At 35.2% G+C, this 21,074-nt stretch overlaps 1 protein-coding gene, 1 long non-coding RNA gene and 1 other non-coding gene across 3 annotated transcripts; all 3 read right to left on the bottom strand.

Moving 5' to 3' along the window:
• Positions 1 to 1,013: 1,013 nt before the first annotated feature.
• LOC138926440 (uncharacterized) lies at positions 1,014 to 14,989 on the bottom strand. The gene is made up of 3 exons (XR_011442973.1): positions 14,961 to 14,989; positions 2,014 to 2,082; positions 1,014 to 1,942 (listed from the first exon to the last, which is right to left on the bottom strand). It is a non-coding gene; the product is annotated as an uncharacterized lncRNA (long non-coding RNA).
• A 2,560-nt stretch (positions 14,990 to 17,549) lies between these two features.
• Positions 17,550 to 19,019, bottom strand: RpL15 (ribosomal protein L15). Its single transcript, XM_017234868.3, has 3 exons — positions 18,903 to 19,019; positions 18,195 to 18,520; positions 17,550 to 18,022 (listed from the first exon to the last, which is right to left on the bottom strand). The coding sequence occupies exons 2-3, from the start codon at positions 18,501 to 18,503 to the stop codon at positions 17,717 to 17,719; spliced, it is 615 nt and encodes a 204-aa protein (XP_017090357.1). The 5' UTR covers positions 18,504 to 18,520; positions 18,903 to 19,019; the 3' UTR covers positions 17,550 to 17,716.
• LOC122320975 (small nucleolar RNA Me18S-Gm1358) lies at positions 18,700 to 18,775 on the bottom strand. Its single transcript, XR_006245919.1, has one exon. It is a non-coding gene; the product is annotated as a small nucleolar RNA Me18S-Gm1358 (small nucleolar RNA).
• Positions 19,020 to 21,074: the final 2,055 nt, after the last annotated feature.

The raw sequence follows: 21,074 nt of genomic DNA, 5'->3' as shown, positions 1-21,074 counted from the left end.
TCAGTCGAATTGGAAATATCTCTGTGCCCAAAGACACATCACAATCCACTGTAGGGATTCCCACCTAATTACAAGTCATTGATAAAACACTTCACCGTATCAACTGAACCACCAGACTACCACTTCGTACGCAGAATTGACCATTTCAATCGTTATACTGGTTCTGCAATGTGTCTTTATCTTGCTGAACAATAAACAAAATACTAAGTCGTGATGAACTACAACACAAAATGCTGACTACATATAACACCAACAACAGCTTGATCAAGAACTGCTGAGGGTCCGAAAGATGAAATCGGCAAAATATAAATAATAAATAAATAATGTGATAGTAAAAAATATCACACTTTTTAATTGTAAATTTACATTTGTTTTATCTCCAATAATTTACCACCTAAGCAATATTCATTTATAAAGTTAGCTATAAATATTCCAGTTTTATATCAATAAAATCAGTCTCAGACAAAACTCATTTCTTTCTCCACGTCCAACTTGTTCAAGTGCAAGATACGGCAACTTAAAGATCCTAATCCTTAAAGATTAACAGTATTAATTATTAAGTCAATATTATTTGACTCTACTTTATTAATGACGTTAGCAGTGAAATTCACGTCTACTTGTCCTACTTTGAGTACTTATACTATGTATGTATGTTATAAGAAGATTGGGAAGAGTGGATTGAAAAAGGTTCTGAATCTCGTATTTCATAATGTGCCTTCCGATTGATTTCGTTTTTCTGGCCTTCGCGTTTGCCCATTATTCGCACTGTGTTTACTAAGGTTTTTAGTTTTTCCACATTCACCTTTTGCACTTATAATGCGTGTTTTTTTTTAATTACAAAACTTAAAATTTCAATAAAACAACAACGGATTATTCGATTGACATACACTTTGTTTTATTCGAAAGATAATCTTGTGGCATATGACCACCACAACTGGCTCGGATTTAGTCCAATCTAGACGTTCAATTTTCAATTACTTTTTGTTCAATTACGGCCATAACACGGCGAATGTTGTCATCCAAATGGTCAAGCCTTTGTGGCTTATTCGAATAGACTAACGACTTTACATAGCACCATAGAAAGTAGTCTAGCGGTGTTAAATCATAAAATCTTGGAGGCCAATCCCAAGACAGGTAAAAATCTCCCCTTAAAGTGGATGGACACAGATTCAATTCCTGTGCTCGATGGTGGATGGACCCATTCGGGTCTTCCTCAACACTACGCTCTACAGCAGCAATACCTTTTTCTGTAAGGTGCGTACGGCGTCTCTGGGGGAGCAAGTCATCAATAAGAGTAAACGTAATAATAATAATAATTTTTTCATTCGAAAAAATTCGAATGCATACTGTAACTCTAACTCATTCAATTCGGTTTTCATCCCCCGACTTTTCTGCGAGTGAGACCTACACAGTCGCACTCACTCATTCATTAATTTTCGTCTCAGCATTCTATCTCACTCAATTCATTTTCGAGGTTGTGCATTGAAATGTCGTTTTTTAGCTATTCATGCAGATCTTTAGTAGAGACCATTGTAGTTCGAACATAAGACCCTAAAAGGCTACAGTGGCTAAGGAATAGATGACTAAAGTTTCTATTTCTTCTATTAAGAATATTAAAAATTAAGGAAGTTAGTAAATTCTTTCCATTTACATCCCCATTGATGAGGTTATGTAAAACAACTACACCCAGCATTGTCCCAATAAAAGTCTGCAACTATGGAAGATGATACTATCAAAGTCTATGGAAGATGAAGATGTGCATCCCAGTCCCAGTCCTCTTCTCTCACTTTCTTTTAAGCGAACGGTCCTGTTTTTTTTGTGTGCACTGCGCTTCATCATTTTCAAATATTATCATTTCATTTTCATCATAGATATCATTTTCAAATATTTTGTTGGCAATGTGTAGTTAAAACAACACATCCCACTTCTTTTGAGTCCATATCTGTAAAACAGTAAGGTATTAGTATTAGTGACGAATAGCAAAAATTAGGCTACGAGAGTGACGTTTCATACGTTTACACTGTTTGTGTGCGGCCAGCTCGCGCAAAGAAATTTCCTATGCCCCTTGGATAGGGCCCATTGCTGTAAATGAACATTCATTTCATTAGTATAAATCTATGAATTGTATTTATTAATGGAGCCTAACTTATGGTTAAAATAGGATTAAGGATTTAGTTTCAAATGCATTTTATTTCCCATTTAACTTTTAACTAGCACTTGGCCAAATACGCGTTCCCCCTCTGCGATCGACCAAAACTTCAGCCCAAAACTTTACTTGTTTTTCCATTTTACAATATATTCAATTATACAAATTTTCTCATAACAGAGTTTTTTTTCATTTTTCTTGAGTGAACCTCAAAATACATCTTAGAAGAGCTATATAAAAAGTGCCAGCAGTAGGCGAATCATTAAAAAACAATGCTAATATTCTAGCTAATAGGATTTCACAAAGTCTTAAAGCTTTCGCAGTTTCAAAAGAGCTAGACCTAGCAATAAAATAGCTAAAATGGCAACAATGTTTGTTTTGGATTCTTAGTTTCGGAATCCATTTCCCGTAGGTCTGGCTTTCAATATTGTTGTGATAATTTTCGTGCTGTCCAAGACGAAATGAGGTCGTTCATGAGACAGACTAAGAATGGATTTAAAGAGTTGATCACTGGTTTTCGTAAAATCAATGACCAGCTCTGTGCGCTTGACACTCAGCTTAGCAGCCTTCAGCCTCATCAGCCGACATTAACGCAGCCGCTCATATATCTGGCCAGCCGAATGGATAGAACTGAGAACAGTTCGACGTACGAATTTCTCAGTGCAAATAAGCAACAGGACGAAAGAACGATAAAAAGACATAAGCTTAGATTCTGGGCAAAGATGGATTTTACTGAAGACAAAGTTTAACATCGTCTGCTTTCATACGTACTTGTCAGTTCGTTAAAACAGGAGCAAGTCGTTAAGAACGTTTTTTAAAATATGACTGTGTTCTTCCATCTAAGTAGCTCGAGATCCACGTAAGGAGTTCTGTAGAAAATCCCAGAAGATTCACTTTACTCCACAGAAGTGAGTGATTGACTGAATCGAAAGCTTTAGAGAAGTTTGTGTAAATAACATCACCTTGAAATCTCTTTCGGAAGCCATCTATGACAAAGGATGTCAACTCAAATAACTAAGTGGAGGTAGAGCGACGCCTAATGAAGCTATACTGAAATGGTGAAATGATCGAAAGCAAAGGTGTTGCAAATGAGGAGTAATATGTAGTTAGTTTGAGAATAAGTTGTTTGAAAAAATTTTGCGAATAAATCGGCAATGGCCGAGCAGAGGTCACAGATGAATTTGGTGTTTACAAAGTTATAAAACTGCTTCGGATCCCGAGTAAATTGTATCCGGCAGCGGCGAATACAATTCTATAATATAATTAATATAATATAATAATAATAATATAATATAATAAAATATAATTTCTCAATATATCTTGAAAAATCAATACTACTATAATACTACTATAATATAATATAATATAATATAATTTCTCAATATAACTTTCTCAATATATTAAGGTGACATTTAAATCGGTGTATGCCAGAATATTGGACCAATCAAATGTATCGTTAAGGCTATTACGTTTGCGAAAATCAGCTTTACGAAAACAGCGAATATTATTTGCCGCGCATGGAAACTTCTCATCGATACCAGAAAAGGTTCCGATTAAAATCCAAGCGTGGGGTGATATGGATCCTCTAGGGTTGAAAGGGACAAAGCTCTGGAAAGATTGGAACCATCAGTCTAAACATAAACATAAGTCTAAAACCCGACCTAACGAATGTCTTACATGGGTAATTTGACGTAGGGACGTGTCAAACATGCCCGCGGTGAAGTCATGGTGTGTGATAAGTGATAAATGATAAAGATGGTGAGCTATTGACATGAAAGTACTTTAATTCTGGGATATTAAAGTAACCCAGAGCTACAAGATGGTCACGATCAATCATAAGATTAAAAACGGATTGAATGGCGGACGAAACATAAAGGTTGTTTAAGGACAAAAACTCTTGTAATTTCACCTCTTCAGATGCAAGTCTACCGAAATGAGGACTTCACCCTCTCTTTGCAGAGGTCGATCACGTCTAAAAGTGGTGTACTTACTTGAAAAAACTGGGAAGATAAAGATCTCCGATTTTAACCAAGTTTCTGTAAAGGCTATAATATGGGATGCAGAGAGAGAACTGCCGAGTATTGTTTAGGAAGTATGCTAAGTAGCCGAACATTACATCAGAGTTTTGCCATATTTATCCATTTTGTTAACGTTTTTTCTAAATTATCTTTTATTATTTCATATTTTATTTTTTCTTCAAATTATAGTATAGTATTATATATAGTATATAAAAGAAAACAAAAGCAGAACTTTCATTAAATCAATAGTTATTTTCAAACAAAAAGAAAACAAAAACAGGACTTTCACTTAAACAATAAAATATCAAATTTTTTTAGAGACCAAAAATAGGGCAGTTTATTTACAAAACGCATATTATGGCCAATTAAAAATTATTTATCTATTAAAATAAATTAGCGAGTGTGTTTTAAGCTTTTTAGTTCTTAAGCGGGCAGTTGTGTATGGATTTTTCATGGAAAACTTGAGCAAAACATTGTGAAACAAAAAATATTTGAAAAATTCTAGGAACACTTAACTTTTTGCTTAAACTGATGGACAAACTAAACCACATTTTTTCAGCTAAAATGAAAAATGTAATTCATAAATAACTTTTGAACGGATTGTCGGATCGGGTGAGTTATCGATCGACGCGAATTCAATATTAGAATGTTGTTGAAAAATATTTTGTCTGGAGACTCCAATGTCGTCCCAAGCCCAAAATGTAGTGAATCAAATCTCTTTATTTTTCTCCCAAACTGTTGATCTAATTTAAGCTACATTTTCCGAACGCATTCAGAAAATGTTTAATTCTTCGGCTTTATAATGTTTCACGCGCACGCAAAGTCTTGAAGTGCGCCACCTAGTGAACTGCCGTCCGTAGTGTACTCAACTTTAACCCTCATTTGAATTAAAATTATTTGAAAAATTTAAGTATACATTTTTTTAATATACTGAAATTTTTTAGTGAAATGTTTTAAGTAACCTTGAAATTAAGGGGTTATACACAGTTGTACCGCGCAAAAAAATGAAATTTTATCGATTTTTTTTTGACACCATAAAAAATATTTTTTTTAAATGTTTTGCCGGCGTTGTTTTAGTACATGTTTCTGGATACATATTAAAATTTTTTATAAAAAAATATTAAATAATAAAAATGTTATGTCCGAATTCCAAGATCGTATTTTTTCGACGGTGGATTTCATATCCCGAGAACGGTTCATCAGATAAAAAATCTGTTCCATAAAAAATGCAAAAAAATTTCGTTAGTATATTGCAGCGCTTAAAAAACTGCGGCAAATTTCAGTTCATATGATTTTGTTTCTGGTACTGCTTCTGAAAAAATCAGAAGTCGCAAAAAAAGTTGCCGAGGGTTTTGCAACATGCAATATATGCAAAAGTTCTCTTAAAAACAATAGAGTGACGAATTTAAAAACTCATTTAATAAAGCAACACAAAGTTTACTTAATTTCAACTCTTGAAAACATTGAATCGTCATCAAATTCCTCTATTAAAACAGTGCGAAAAAAAAAATAATAATTGAAGTCAACAAAAAACAACTGTTAAGATCTTACATTGGATTGGTAACGAAAGACAGCATTCCTTTTAATGTTTTAAATTCACCAAACATAAGGAATATTCTCGATCCAACTTGTGAAGGTCTTAAAACGGCCGATGGACAAATAATGAAATTAAATGCATTAAACTGCAAAAATACTTTGAAAATAATGGCAAATAATATAAGGAATCACATATCAAATGAATTGAACAACAAATTATTATCCTTAAAAATAGACAGTGCAACCCGATTGTGCAGAAATATATATGGAATAAGTTCACAATATATAAACGCGGCTGAGATAAAATCAATCATTTTGGGAATGATTGAGTAAAAAGGTGCAGGATCAAGTGGAGCCAAAAATCTTGCCGCCGAATTGGTTAAAGTGCTTATTAAATATAATATTAATTTGAATCAAATCGTATCCATTAACTTCTAATAACGGTGCGAATATGCTAATATGATATGATGGAGGTATTGAGTGCTTGATAACATTAAGTGTAGCAAACTGTGGAAGCTTATTTTCACAACTTAGAATAACGGGCTTTGTTGAAGGGCTTTATTGTCAAGAAACCTTTTACTTCATCTGAAAATTGATTTTTTTTTAGGTTATACAAGAACAATTTGGGTTTACGCACATTTTTTTTTTAAAACACAAACAGTGCAATTCAAATAAAAATAACAAAAACACAATTTGAATACCTTTAACATATATTTTCATTTTAGTTTGATCACTTTTGTCGGGTCAGGCAGCAACACAGCGGTCTAATGTTTATGTTTAGGTAATGTTTAGTGTAACCCTCTCTCGGCCGCTCGACTCAACGGTCTTCTTCAGAGAGTTTTAGCTCGCAGTGTCTAGGTCGGGCCGCCCTTTCCATTATCAAGAGCTTTAGCTTCGCAGTCGGGCCGCCCTCTCTGTGCATTTACTTGAGTCCCTGCGTACAAATATGCTGGTCTATCTGCTGACCATCCGGCTTTATCTGCATGCAGGAATAAACATTTATAACTTTTTTAAACTATATAAATTCGTCTTTATTTTTACTTGCGTTGAAAACTCTCAATGACCAGACAACTTTGCAAGTTGTCTTTGTGTATATTTTTTGTAAGTATTTCGGCAGGGCTTGCAACTACGATGCACACGTTCAATATTGGCCGCAATATTTGAGCTATCCTTTTGCCTGTCATTTTCTTCGCGAATGTGTGAAGCAAAACAAAACAAATAATCGTTTTATGGACAACTAAACGCCGAAAATTTTATCTTAAAATTCAAATATTTATTTTTTTATTTTGGACTATGGGACCGTCCACTGTGCACTGTTTTATTTCTACGTCCTTCTACTAACGATTCAGTAGGAAGGCAGAGTAAAAAAAACATAACTGATGAAAATTGTGCGATTTGGCTGAATTTTGATTTGTAGGTGCAGATTACCCATTGGAATAGTTTTGCATTCAAACGTTTCCCAAAAACATTAATGAACTGTCGCTAACACCAGATTTCTTTTTTGGGGACGAGAGTGGGAAATGCTAAATGTTGACAAAAACTTAATCTGCCATACGAGTCCCAATTCCGAAACTGATAGTTGTATCTCTTATAGTCTTTGAGATCGACGCCTTCCACCCCAACATTTTAGTCCGTTTGTATGGTAAAATATATACATATGTATATATGTATATGGGTATATCTCCTCCAAAAAGTCGGCCGTTTGGGTGAAATATGTTTTTCAGATTTATATTAACTAAAGAAATAGTTTGGCTTCAAAAGTTTTTCAAAAACCTTCCTATACTGCCGCTACAGAAATTCACAATTTGTGGGAACCGGAGGGGGCGTGGCAAAATTTTGAAACAAACTTGAACTGCGTATGTTTTGTAGGAGTAGCCAAGTCCTATAGAAATATCTCCTATAGTCTCAAAGATTCAAAAGTTCAAAATTTTAACAATTTACTTAGTTTAACAATCATTCAAGTTCCAAATCGGAACGTAGCATCTCTAATAAAAAACAGAAATTTTGGGCGTTGCATGCTGTTTTGTCACTGGTATTTTCCCACTGGTTAGAGGTTTTTCTATCCTTGCCAGAGTATTATAATTTTGTCCAAAAGTGTGCAACGCAGTGAAGGAGACATATCCGACCCTATAAAGTATATACAATATTGATCAGGATAACATGTTGATATGAGCATGTCCGTCTGTTTGGCTGTTTCTACGCGAAAAAGTCTCTCAGTTTTAAAGCTATCGACTTAAAACTTTGAACACACCCTTCTTTCCTTTGCACGCAGTATATAAGTCGGAACGGCCGGGAACGGCCTAGATCTCTATGAATAGCCGGGATCTCTATAAAAATGGAGGAACTTTTGAAGAGACCTAGTAGGAATTGTTTATTAGGTCGAATACAGTACAAACCCGTAAGTGAAATATTTCTAACACCCTCAAAATTTAGATTAGACAAAACGGTTTTTTGAAACTTTTTTGCTCTTAAAAATTTTTAAAAGCGTAATTTCATGCTGATTTTAAGCTGAATTTCCGACGTTTTTCAATAGTTAAATGTTGTAGCTGAGAATCATGTCAGAGAGAGACAGGCACTGATGAATCATCAAAAAAACATTGTGCAAAAAACATCGATGAAAACATCGATGCATCAATGTTTTTCAAATTTTCGAAAACATCGATGTTTCCCTTTGAACGGCAAAAATTTCGAGACCGATAATGATTCACCAAGGTTGGATAAGTATGTGCAACGGAATGCAGTTTACCCGCCAGACTCTCAAGAAAAAATTAAACTGGACAGATATGTAATGCTCATGATAGCACTCGATGTGCAACCGTTTTCTATAGTTGACGACGAAGGTTTCCGGGATTTAATACACCACCTGGACCCGAAATATAAAATGCCGAGCAGAACTTATGTCAGAGACACTATGCTACCTGAGCTTTACACTAATTTGAGAAAGGACGTTGAATGTGAGCTTGAAGGGGTCCAGTATGTGGCAATTACGACGGATGGATGGACTTCACATGCAAATGAAGCATACTTAATAGTCACCTGTCATTTCATTACGAAAAAATTCGAGCTGGTATCAGCAGCCCTATCGACGGCCGGTCTAGTGTGGCAGATACTATTCAGCAGATCCTAAATGAGTGGGGACTTAAAAATAAAGTTGTAAGTGTAGTTACAGGCAACGACCCAACCATGAAGAAAGCTTGCGAGCATCTGGAAATTAAAAATTTTCCATGTTTTGCACATTCCATTAACTTGCTCGTTCAAGAAAAACTAAAAATGGAAATAATTCGACCATTACTGACAAATTGCAACCCAGTTTTCGCATTCATTAAGAGAAGCTCAACTACAATGGCAAAATTTAAAAACGCACAAAAGGTTACTGACCCCCTTGGCCTAATTCAGGAGGTACCCACAAGGTGAAATAGTGCCTTTAAAATGATACAGAGAATTTTGAGTACAAAAGAGGCCCTCTCAGTTGCATTGCTCGAAACTGCAAAGGCTCCTCCACCTTTCTCTGCTTATGAGATAAATGTGTTAGAAGAACTTTGTTCCTTACTTCGTCCCTTTGAAAAAGCAACCAAATTAATATCGGGCGGAAAGTACCCTACCATGTCGCTAGTTATACCGATGATTTGCGAAATGCAAACACAAGTTTTGTCATTCAAAAATAGCTTTAAAAGCCCGGAAGCCATTCTTGCCTTTGGTCGTTTAAAAGAGCGTTTTGGGCTTTATGAAACACGCACAGTTCCAAGGATTGCCCGCGGATAATAGATCCGCGCTTTAAAAAACAAGATTTTCTGACGACAAACCATGCAGAGCAAGCACGTCATGCATTGGAAGAGGAGCTTCAAGGTGCCATAAAAAAGTTGTCACGTGAACAATCCACATCAGCGTCGCAAACGCCTACACCACCAAATGATCCAGGTACTTCAACTTATTTTACTACGCTGCAATTGAAGCTAAAAACAAATATAAGTACATCGCGATCAAACGCCATTATAGACGCCTCCGACGCCAAGTCGGAGAAGGACGAAAACCCTTTCAAAAGAATCGGGAAAACGAAAGTGTGGAACCACTTTAAAAGATCCCAAGATGGTAAGAAAATTTACAAAACAAGTGGAAACACGTCCAATTTGTTTGACCACATGAAACGACTCCACCCGGGAATTTCAATGGACGAACAATTAAAAGGCCCGAATACAATTTTATTTTTTGGTTAGCCAATATGACCGAGACTCGTCACGGAAAAAACTTATTGACAATGCTTTGGCAGTCCTTGTTTCGGCAGATATGCAACCCTTTTCAATAGTGGAGGATTTCGCAAGTTTGTTAAAGTTCTTGATCCACGATACACACTTCCTTCGCGAAAGACTCTTTAACATGTGTTTATGAAGAATATTTACCTGAAAACAAAGCTTGCCACAATATTGAACGGAGTTGACAGCTGCGCAATCACGACAGACCTGTGGACTTCAAAAGCCAACGAGTTCTACATTACTGCCACTTGCCACTTTATTACAAATGATTTTGTTTTGCGTTCGGTTGTATTAGCCACAAAACCATTATTAGATGACTCGAATCATTCATCTCAAAACATTGCCGTATCATTGCGTGGCATTTGTGACGAATGAAACATTTTTGAAAATATAGCAGTTATTACAACAGACAATGCGAGCTCTATGATAAAAGATTGTGATCTTTTACTAAAAAAAAAAATTTACCCTGTGTAGCTCCCACCATAGACCTGGTTGTGCAAAGTTGTTTGGCAATGGTGTGCTTACAAAACATTTTACTAAAATGCAAGCTCAATTGCACTAAGTAAGCTTAAAGCATCACAGGAAACGAAGATAAAATACAGTTTGATTCAAGAAGTCCCGACAAGGTAGAACAGTGCCTATCACATGATAGAAAGGCTGTTACTTACAAATGAGGCAATTTCAAAGGTCCTTTTAGTACTTCTAAGGCACCAACACCATTCACTGCGGACGAAGTCTCAATAATAAAAGATATTGTTATGTTACTATCTCCTTTTGACAACGCTACAAAACAGGTATCATCAAGTTATTCAGCTACAGCATCGATGATAGTCCCAATTGTTGGTGGGTTGTTGCACACTTTAGACAGCTTTAGATTGAAATTAAATTTATTTGAAGGCATTGAAGCTCAACAGTTCTTAATTGAACAGGTGAAAAAAGTCTTTTGGGTTATGAAAAGCGCACCTTTCCAAGAATTTTAACTCTACTGGATCATAGATTAAAAAAACAAGGGTTTCGTTCGCCGTTTAATGCCAGTGCAGGTTATCATTGCTTAGAAAACGAGTTAGCTGCCTTAAAGAAAGTTTTGCCATTGGATCCGTCAACACCAAAAGACCATGTTACAGTTTGCCAGCAGCCGCTCATTGTATTTTGAAGTAAAAGTATTTATACTTTGGGGAGGACCAACCGGGTCGATGCCATTAATGAAGTTCAGCAGTACATTCACCTCAGCAAACCGATCCAACTGTATGATAACTCATAGTTAAATGTTTTGACTTTTCACACAGTTTAATTAGGCATTTTTTTTCGCCTTGGGTTCAAATTTTCGATAAACAGGTAATTAAAACAGGTAACTAACCAACTAAACAAGACTAAAGTTTTAGCAAGTATAACTTGGAACAGAAGATACAGGCGGTTGAAGCTTTAGCAATGGACTTTTTTTATAGTACCATCCGTCAGTGTATATGTTTAGAATATTATTAACTATTTATAAGCTTTTGTGAACAATTGAATTTTCTTTTTAATTTTTGTTATATTATTACTAAAAAAATAAAAAATAAAAATAAACAACAAAATAATACATATATAAATGAAATAAATGGATTAAAAATTTGACTTGAAGTTTTGGTTTTATTATTTACTCTAAATGCAACTTAAATTAAATTTAATTTTCAGTTCGATACTATTGATACTATCGAATATTTGGATGAAAAACCTAGAAAACATCGAATATGCTCACTGTCGATGTTTTCCCAGCACTATGTCAGACTAGAGCAGAGGTCGGCACGGCCGTATCTCGGGGGCATAGGAAATTTCTCTGCCCGAGCTCTGCCACACACACACAATATAAATGTGTGAAACGTCATGCTCAAAGCCTACTTTCTGCTATTCGTTACTAACACTAATGCGGTAAAATCATATCAATGTATTGGAGTGCCGACCACTGGACTAGCTGTAACCAATTCATGTCCGTCAAATTAGCGTCGTTCAGTTAGCGTCGAAGTGGAACGGTGGAATTGGAACACAGCAACGAATATTTTTTTTTCAATTATTTCCGTATTTAGCCACTAAATTTAATCAAATAAACACTAGAATTGTTAAGAATTGAATAAACTGTTGTTTTTTCTTACTTTGAAAAATTGCCCCTACACTGTATTGAGCATTATCTCAGAAATAAGAGGATGCGTTAAGGGGTTACGAGGGTCTGGCAACTTGAAAAAATCGTTTTTTTTTTAATTTTTTTATTCGATTGTACAACTCATTAGGAATATTCTCTGAAAATTTCAAGTCGATCCGAGCAAAACTGTAGAAATGAGAGAAATTTAAAGCCCAGCGCGTCGAACGTGTCATAACCGGCAATTCGGTCTTGGGCGTCGAGCAGATGCGTCACGCACAGACCAAAGAAGCGAGAATGAAGCTTCGGCAAAAGAGAAAAGACTTTTTGGACCGTGCAGCTGAAGCAGAACCCTCCCTTTATGGACCTGGAATCGATGATTCCATGTAAGTAAAAAAAAAATTGTTTCCCCTGTTTTATTCCGCTTTAAAACTTTAAACGCGTTTTTCTCAAAACCACTTTTTTGAAGTCTGTAGTCAAGATTTCTCAGCGACTATTGCACCGATCAACTTCAAATTTTGCACACTTCTTTTAGACATGTTTTTGTTGTCGTTGAACGAAGGATTTTAATTTTGTTCAATTACAACGCATTTTATAAGCCAAAATGTGGCCAAAATTTATGCCAAAAATAACACTTTTTATAAAAAACGCTATAAAAAATTCAATTTTTAATGAAAAAAAAAATCCTTCGTTCAAAGACAAGCTAGACACATACACTAACAGAAAAACTTTGGTTTTTTGATTTCAGATAAAAATTGACCGAGATTTTCTGCCTACCGTGAGGACACGATTTTTGGTGTGGTGCAATTCAAACCTGCCTTAACAACTCAGTTTCAAATATTTTATCTTCAAATTTTGACAAAATGTTGTTCAAGTAATGTTCAATCAAGTACAATAAACAAAATTGGTAAAATTGTTGTGGGCTCTTTTAAAAAAATTCACGAAAATAGGGCTTTTTTTGTGCTTCCAGACCCTCGTAACCCCTTAATAAGCGCGATACACCAGCTTTTGAGAATATGCCCTGAAAATTTCATTAAAATCGTTCCCTACGTTTTGGAGCAAATCGGCTAAAAGTGGACCAACCCAGCTAACAGCCCATACAAAAATGACCCCAAAAAATTGTTTTTAAAATTGTGAAGCTCCAAGAGGATGCGCCAATATGTGGAGTCGCACGGTATGCATTATGCACGGTATATGGCCAGTATTGGCAAACCAGGTCCAGAAAATTTCGGGACTTGATTTCTAAAAATCTTTGGGAAGGATTTTAATGGCACTGGTACCATTCGAATGGGCTAAAAATTAGCTTTCTCGTGGTATACCGTGCATAATGGCGCATCCTCTTTAAAAAAGGTAAACATTCATGATGGCGGCTGCCGTGTTGGGCAGCGTGCAAACACGGAAAAATGATAATGGCCAGTATTGGCAAACCAGGTCCCGAAAATTTCGGGACTTGATTTCTAAAAATCTGTGGGAAGGATTTTAATGGCACTGGTACCATTCGAACGGGCTAAAAATTAGCTTTCTCGTGGTATACCGTGCATAATGGCGCATCCTCTTTAAAAAAAGGTAAACATTCATGATGGCGGCTGCCGTGTTGGGCAGCGTGCAAACACGGAAAAATGATAATGGCCAGTATTGGCAAACCAGGTCCCGAAAATTTGGGGACTTGATTTCTAAAAATCTGTGGGAAGGATTTTAATGGCACTGGTACCATTCGAATGGGCTAAAAATTAGCTTTCTCGTGGTATACCGTGCATAATGGCGCATCCTCTTTAAAAAAAGCTAGGGGGCATTCAAATTCCATAAAGGCTAGCGCCGTGTTAGGCAGCGCAGAAATATGTGATGCTGTTAATGGCCAGTGTTGGTGAATCAGGGTCTGAAATTTTCGGGACTTGATTTCTTTAAATCTGTGGGAGCGATTTAAATAAAAGTTGTCTTATAATGTTCTGTATAAAATAAGCTTTTCAACGGTATACCGTGCATAATGGCGCATCCTCTGTGAAGGACTTAATAAGTCTAACAGAGGCCATATAGTATTTTTAAACTAGTTCAATGAACTTTTTGCGGACTGGTTCCGGTTCACTGGTTGACGCTCCTCTTATTAGTTCAAATTATATGGGAAACTGTAATTCGATTTTCTCAAAATCTGTGGGAACGATTTGTATGATTTTTGGTCCATACATACTTGAAAGGGTCCTACATCGACTCCACTACCGTGCATATTGGTGCATCCTCTTGGAGCTTCACAATTTTAAAAACAATTTTTTGGGGTCATTTTTGTATGGGCTGTTAGCCGGGTTGGTCCACTTTTAGTCGATTTGCTCCAAAACGTAGGGAACGATTTTAATGAAATTTTCAGGGCAAAAGAATGGGCTATAAGCTGGTGTATCGCGCTTATTGGCGCATCCTCTTATTTCTGAGATAATGCTCAATACAGTGTAGGGTCAATTATTCAACACCATTTTTAAGCTGCTTAAAGAGTGAAGAACCCGCTCAAAGTGAGAAAAAACAATAGTTTATTCAATTCTTAACAATTCTAGTGTTTATTTGATTAAATTTAGTGGCTAAATACGGAAATAATTGAAAAACAAAATATTCGTTGCTGTGTTCCAATTCCACCGTTCCACTTCGACGCTAACTGAGCGACGCTAATTTGACGGACATAAACAATTCTACCTTTTGATAATCGATTATTTTCGATTCAATTCTTGAAAAGATCGATTAAATCAATTTAAAATCGAAAACTGAAAAAAAAAATTTTTTCCAGACGTGGTAAGGAAAATTTATAGAAAATTTACCTTTGCCAACAAAAATAGAATTCAATAACAATATACTTTGAGATATTTATTAGTTTACATAAGTTTTATCACTTTAAAATAATTTTTTCGGTTACTTACATTTATCCTGAAAATTTTTTTGTAAGGTGACCAAACTTTTCGATGCATCGATTCCCTAAAAAAAGAATCGATTCTTTCGCCCATCCAAAAAGATCGATTACATCGATTAAAAGATTGAATTGTTTACAGCTCTATGTCAGACTACATTCAGGGGCTTCAAAATACTCTGTGAATATTAACTTATTTTTTGAGTATGAGAAATGAAATCAAGAAGTAGCTATAAAACAGTAGTCGGCGCCCCAATACATTGATATTATTTTGACGTATTAGTATTAGTAACGCATAATAGAAAATAGGCTGTGAGCATGACGTTTCACACATGTGGAAGAGCTCGGCCAGAGAAATTTCTTATGCACTCGGGATAGGGCCGTGCCGACCACTGCTAAAGAACAATGGGGGACAAGTCACACATGTTTAAAATTTGAGGGCATGCGTAGCAGAAAAAACAATGAGGGCAGAGCATTTACTGAGCGAAAAAAAACGTAGTTATTGATTTCATTTTTCGTTAATTCAAAATTTGGAATAGACACTAAAATCATGTACTTTATTTTAAAGACAGCTTTTCAAGCAACAGTTCTTAAGGGGGGACATCTGAGTAACAGGCAAAAAAAAAAAAGGGATTTTCAGGAATTTTTTTTTGGCCAAATCAAAACAGCTAATCGAAAATTTTTAAATTAGGTTTTATTATATTATATTTAAAGTACACAAAAAATTTTTTTTTTTATAAATCGAAAACAAAATGGCCGCCCCTATTTTTTTAAAGGGGGTCCATGGCCGAACACCTAACGTCCTTAATTTTTGATCTAGAACAAAAAATCAAGTTTGGTTAGTTTCTGCATCTCAACGGCTATCGACACACGTAGGATTTTTTTGATTTTTTGCAAAATAGTGAGTGATTGAACAAAATTTCTTGTTCTTGATTTCGAAAATCAAAACAATTTTCACGAACAAAAAACGTCACAAAATTGTTGATAAAAAAATAAAGTAAGCAAAATAAAACGAAATCCTACGTGCATGATACAATTATATAAGGTAGTCCATTCGTTGACTTAACTGCATTATTTTTATTTTAACATAGTAAGCGTTGAATAGTGCGAGTGAAACGGCTATACAGTACTTTGATTAACCCTTACACGGAGCATGGGGCTAAAAGTTTTTCTTAGTTATGACAAGAGTTGTAGTGTTTATAATTTTATTTTAATAAGTTTAGAGTTTGACATTATTCTTTGTTTTTGTTTTTGGACAGCCAATCTTTTGTTTAAGTTCTTAATTCTAAAGTGTATGCGTATCTTAAAATAAAATTTTTTATGTTTACACTTATATCGACCTGCTCAGCGGCGTTTAACAATGTGTGTTTTAAATTTGTAGTTATTTGAAAAGTGTCCTTAACAATATGTAAAAATATGAGTTCAAGTTGTTTTATTTTTTCAGTCGAATTAAGTCGTCTTCTTTTCAGTGGCTGCCCTGCGCCTGATAACGACTTCCACTGTGAAGCACTGAAATGCGTATCGCAAATTTGAGAGCTCTCAATAAAGGTACAGCCCAAAGACTGCTCCCACAAAGCTCTTTTTTCAATGCACTTTGGAACATGCACAAACTTTACGCCTAGCACGTTCTTGCGACAATAATAGCAAAAAGTCATTTTTTTCTTGGCCACTTAAGGGTTAAAGTTATGAAAACAAAATCACCTTTCAGTTTGACAGTTTGAAATTAAGTGAGCAAACCCGAACGATATGTCAGTGGAATGGACTACCTTATATAATTGTATCATGCCTACGTGTGTCGATAGACATAGTTATTCTGAGTATACTGTCAAAATTTTAGATCGATAGGTTAAGAGTTGTTCGAGTTATATGTTCGGCCAACTCAAAAAAGCGGTTTCGAGAAAAACGCGTTTAAAGTTTTAAGTACTGTGGGATATACCTGTGAGGCATCGCCGCAGAATGGAAAATATCGACACTTAGACACATTTCGAATTCGACACTATCTTTTGATATGTCATTTTTTAGACCCTAAAGAATTTTTTAAGCGAAAAAAAAATTTCGATTTTTTCAAAATTCTACTCAGATGTCCCCCCTTAAACAAATGAAAAACTACGCTTTCCTATCTATATTTTCCACGGAGAAAACTTTCCAACCCAATTTTTGAGACAATTTTTCAGTGGGCTATTTTTTTTTCAAATGATGCAAAATGGGATCAAATGAGAGAGCTAAAAAAAATTTGTGAGTTCTCACACTATCAGTGTGCCGGCAGCGCTGCGCCAGAATTTCCGACCCTATGCACGCGTGCTATGGCAAATGAGAGTAACTAAAGTAAAACCCTATTAAGCTGATTACAGTTTATAATAGTAAATATTTTTGATAAGGTGAATTTAAATATATTTTAATATGTCTTACAGGCCTGTAAAAACAAAAAAAAAAGAGTATGCTGCAAGGTACTACATTTTTTGTTCATTATCAGTTCAACTACGTGGTGAATGCATCAAACTACCTTAAATTATGAGTAAAAAAAACACCAGTTGACAAATTAACACCCTTACAGGGTTTAGATTTAGAGATTTATAAATTTATAGCTGAAATCCATAGACACTTATAATAGACCCATTCTGGCGAACAATTTTATTCCCACAATGAAAAATGACAATTCACAAAAGTGTTTAAAAGTATTTTTAGCGTGGTTTTATACTGCATACGCAAATATATTCAATTTATTAAGCTGTACCAATATTTGACCAGCTCTCACATGTGTGGTACAATTTAACGCTTCCTGTGCATATGCTCTCGGTTCTTGCGCTTCCAAGCAGCACGCCTGGACCCACCAATGGTCTGCGAGTATCTGTATCCTTTGCCGATTCCACGGGAACTTTTACCTGCAGATGTAAGGCCCCTTAACTCGCGATGCTTATGCACGTGCTTGCATATCCAATTAATTTTCGGATCACGACGAATTGAACTATGATGAGTATCGATCAATATTACCTCAAAATACTTATATGAAGCATCTTGAGCAATCCAATAGGAGTTCAAAACCCGAAGGCCACCTAACCTGCGACCAACACGTTCCTAAAAAAAAAAAAAAATTATTAGCATGTTATTATAAATGTTATGGTTATTTTACATAAGAATCTATATCAGACATCTAAGGAAGTTTGTAGTCAACAGCAAATAATTAATGACAAGAGTTATTTTCATCAAAACTTTAGCTCATGTAATTTTTCCGATTCATTTTACTTACCTCAGCAATAGACTGCAATCCACGATAAGGTTTTAATTGATTTACACCATGACTTTTTGGCTTTCCATAAGTGCAGCCTTTTGGTACAGGGCGCTTTCGGCCACCACGACGTACACGAATTCGATAAATGACAAATCCTTGTTTAGCTTTATATCCCAGACGTCTTGCTTTATCCGGTCGAGTTGGCCTAGGCGAGCGATGCAATTTAGTCAATTGACGATACTGCCAAACGCGAATTCTAAGCAGATATCGCATGACATCGCTTTGCTTCTTCCTATACAGTTCCTGCATATACCGATAAGCCCCCATGTCCAAAACTGATAGACCTAGTAACAAATTTAATAGTTATTACTAAGATTCATAACTGTCACATCATGGGTCCATCAACTTTCCCAAACTGCGGGCCGAAATTGATTCCAGACATTTAGATAACTACAAATCAAATATATGCAAACATTACTCTTTATCAAAAAAAATTAACAGTTGAACAATTGAAAACAGGAAACATTTTTCAGAACTCCATATTCAGCAAGCTATTTCTAGCTTATGAGTGGTGCATGGAAGTATCATCACAATAAAATAATGCAATGCACAACGTAATTTACAAATTGTTTAGAAGAAAACGCATTATTTAGTCCATTTTGTGTTCGGATGCACATAAAAAACAATAAATAATTTGAATATTTCAATAGAACACAACCTGCTTACCAGAAGTCTAGTTTCCAAAAGACGGAAGTGTCAAATTTTCCATACCACATATCTTTCCAGGGGTGCTTCTGATACTATACAGCAATACACACGAAATTGAAACAACGAAAAGAAACAAAAAAAAAACACTGTTCAACTGAATGTTTACTCAACCGAAACAGTACATGCTGTGGAAAAGTAGGAATTTGGGAAAAACTCATACATGGCCCATAATCTATCTAAAATATACCACCACTGTATACTACTTGAAACATCGTGTGGATGATGTATTGCTTTTGTTGAAAAAAAATAGAGAAAATAATTCACCTTTCACCTTTCTTTCCCCTAATTAAAATTATACGACAAGCCATAATTTGGCCATAAAAGCCATAAGGATCGGCCGACTATATCCTATAGCTCTCATATAACTGAAAGATCGGATCCAACTCTTGTGTTATTGAAGATAGAAAGCTGGAACTTAGTACAGATTCTATTTTTGGTTAGTTGATCCAACCTACCAACCATATAACTGAACGATCGGAAATGGTATTCGGTAGATATACCAACTTTGATTTTCTTGAAGATAGAAGTTTGGGACTTTTTTAAGATTTTGTTTTGTAATGAATTGGTTATTTTATGATATTCTCATAGGGATCGGCCAACTATATCCGTTGTTTGCGATATATATCCGATTTTAACTGCAAGGGTATATCAACTTTGGCTCCGCCCGAAGTTAGCTTTCCTTTCTTGTCTAATAAAGAAAAAAATGTTTGAGAATTAAAGTGTGGGTGGCAGAAATCCGGTACTCATCCGGTACAAATAATATATTCGAGAAACTTGACCATAGCCGTTCATTTTTTTTTTTGAATATCAGATATTTTTTTTAATACATAAATCGTTTATCCAAAAATTGAATTTAGATCATAATCATAAAAAATGGACAATGGTCAGATGGCCTGTCAGAGAGAACCAGTGTTGCCATTTTAGCCTATTTCAAGCTAGATCTAGACTATTTTTAAATGATATAGCCTATAAAATTTGTAAATAGCCTGACGGGGAGGCTATTTGAATGACGGGGAGAACGACGATATTGAAACTTTGTTAACGTGTTTAATATAATAAATACATGAACATTTCATTAATGTGGTAGATATTATTAGATTTGAATATATAGCTTATTTTTCAGACATTTTTCTGAATTTTAGCCTATTCTAGCCTATTTTTACCCAAAATCTAGCCTATTTGCGAGCTCAATACCTGGCAACACTGGAGAGAACTTCGACCAAATTTCTGAATTGATCGAGAGAGACAGACAAGGTAGATGCCGTATGACTGAAAAAAAAATAAGCATGATTCACCAAACCGTTATTAACAATATAAAAAAAATACATAAATATTCCGAATGTATTTTTGCAAAAAACCGGATGAAAACATACGTAAATACTTATAAAATATTTATATATTCATATATAAAAATCAATGTTAATGTTACTTGTAAAAGGTAAAAATAAGAGTCTTTTAATTTTTGAAATGCGATTCAATCAATTTTACATTATATTCATATAATGTATATTCTACACCCATAATTTATTTGGGGGTACAAAAATATTAATTTAAAACTTATACTGCTCAAACGAAACAAGATTTTAGAAATCCAATTAGATCTATAATTTTCAGCGGAATTCATGAACAAATTCGATTTGACTGCAAATTGCAGCGTTTTTTTTCCACAATTGCGCAAGCTGTTTTTCAGCGTTTTTCCGCTCGCCGCTCATGAAATTGGCTCATGTCTGTGCTAATGACGTTACATGTGATGCATGTGTTCAATTTTTGCCGTGTTTACAGTTAAATTACAATATAATTATAATAATGTAATACGAGAAGCAGATTTTAACTAATTATTAACTTCGCAGTAGCAGTGGGTACACACCTGCGATTTTGGCGCGGAAAACATAACACAGTTTAATCGTGCCGCTGCCGCTGCGATATATACTCTTTGGTGTGAGAGATGCTTAAATTATGCAGATGCAGTAAATTTTTGTTTGAGTTTTTTTTCAGTTTGAGTCCTGTGTGGCTTTACTGTTGTGCACCTATTTTCATCTTGTTCACACTCCCAGCTGAAAAACCTCTTTTGTCGATCTGAGGATAAAAAGTTAGTTTTATATTATTGTGTAGCTATCTTAACCATGATGG

This window comes from Drosophila bipectinata, chromosome 3L (genome assembly GCF_030179905.1).
Source record: "Drosophila bipectinata strain 14024-0381.07 chromosome 3L, DbipHiC1v2, whole genome shotgun sequence".
NCBI lineage: Eukaryota > Metazoa > Arthropoda > Insecta > Diptera > Drosophilidae > Drosophila > Drosophila bipectinata.
The sequence above is the reverse complement of the archived record's forward strand: the minus strand, read 5'-3'. Positions and strand labels throughout refer to the sequence as shown.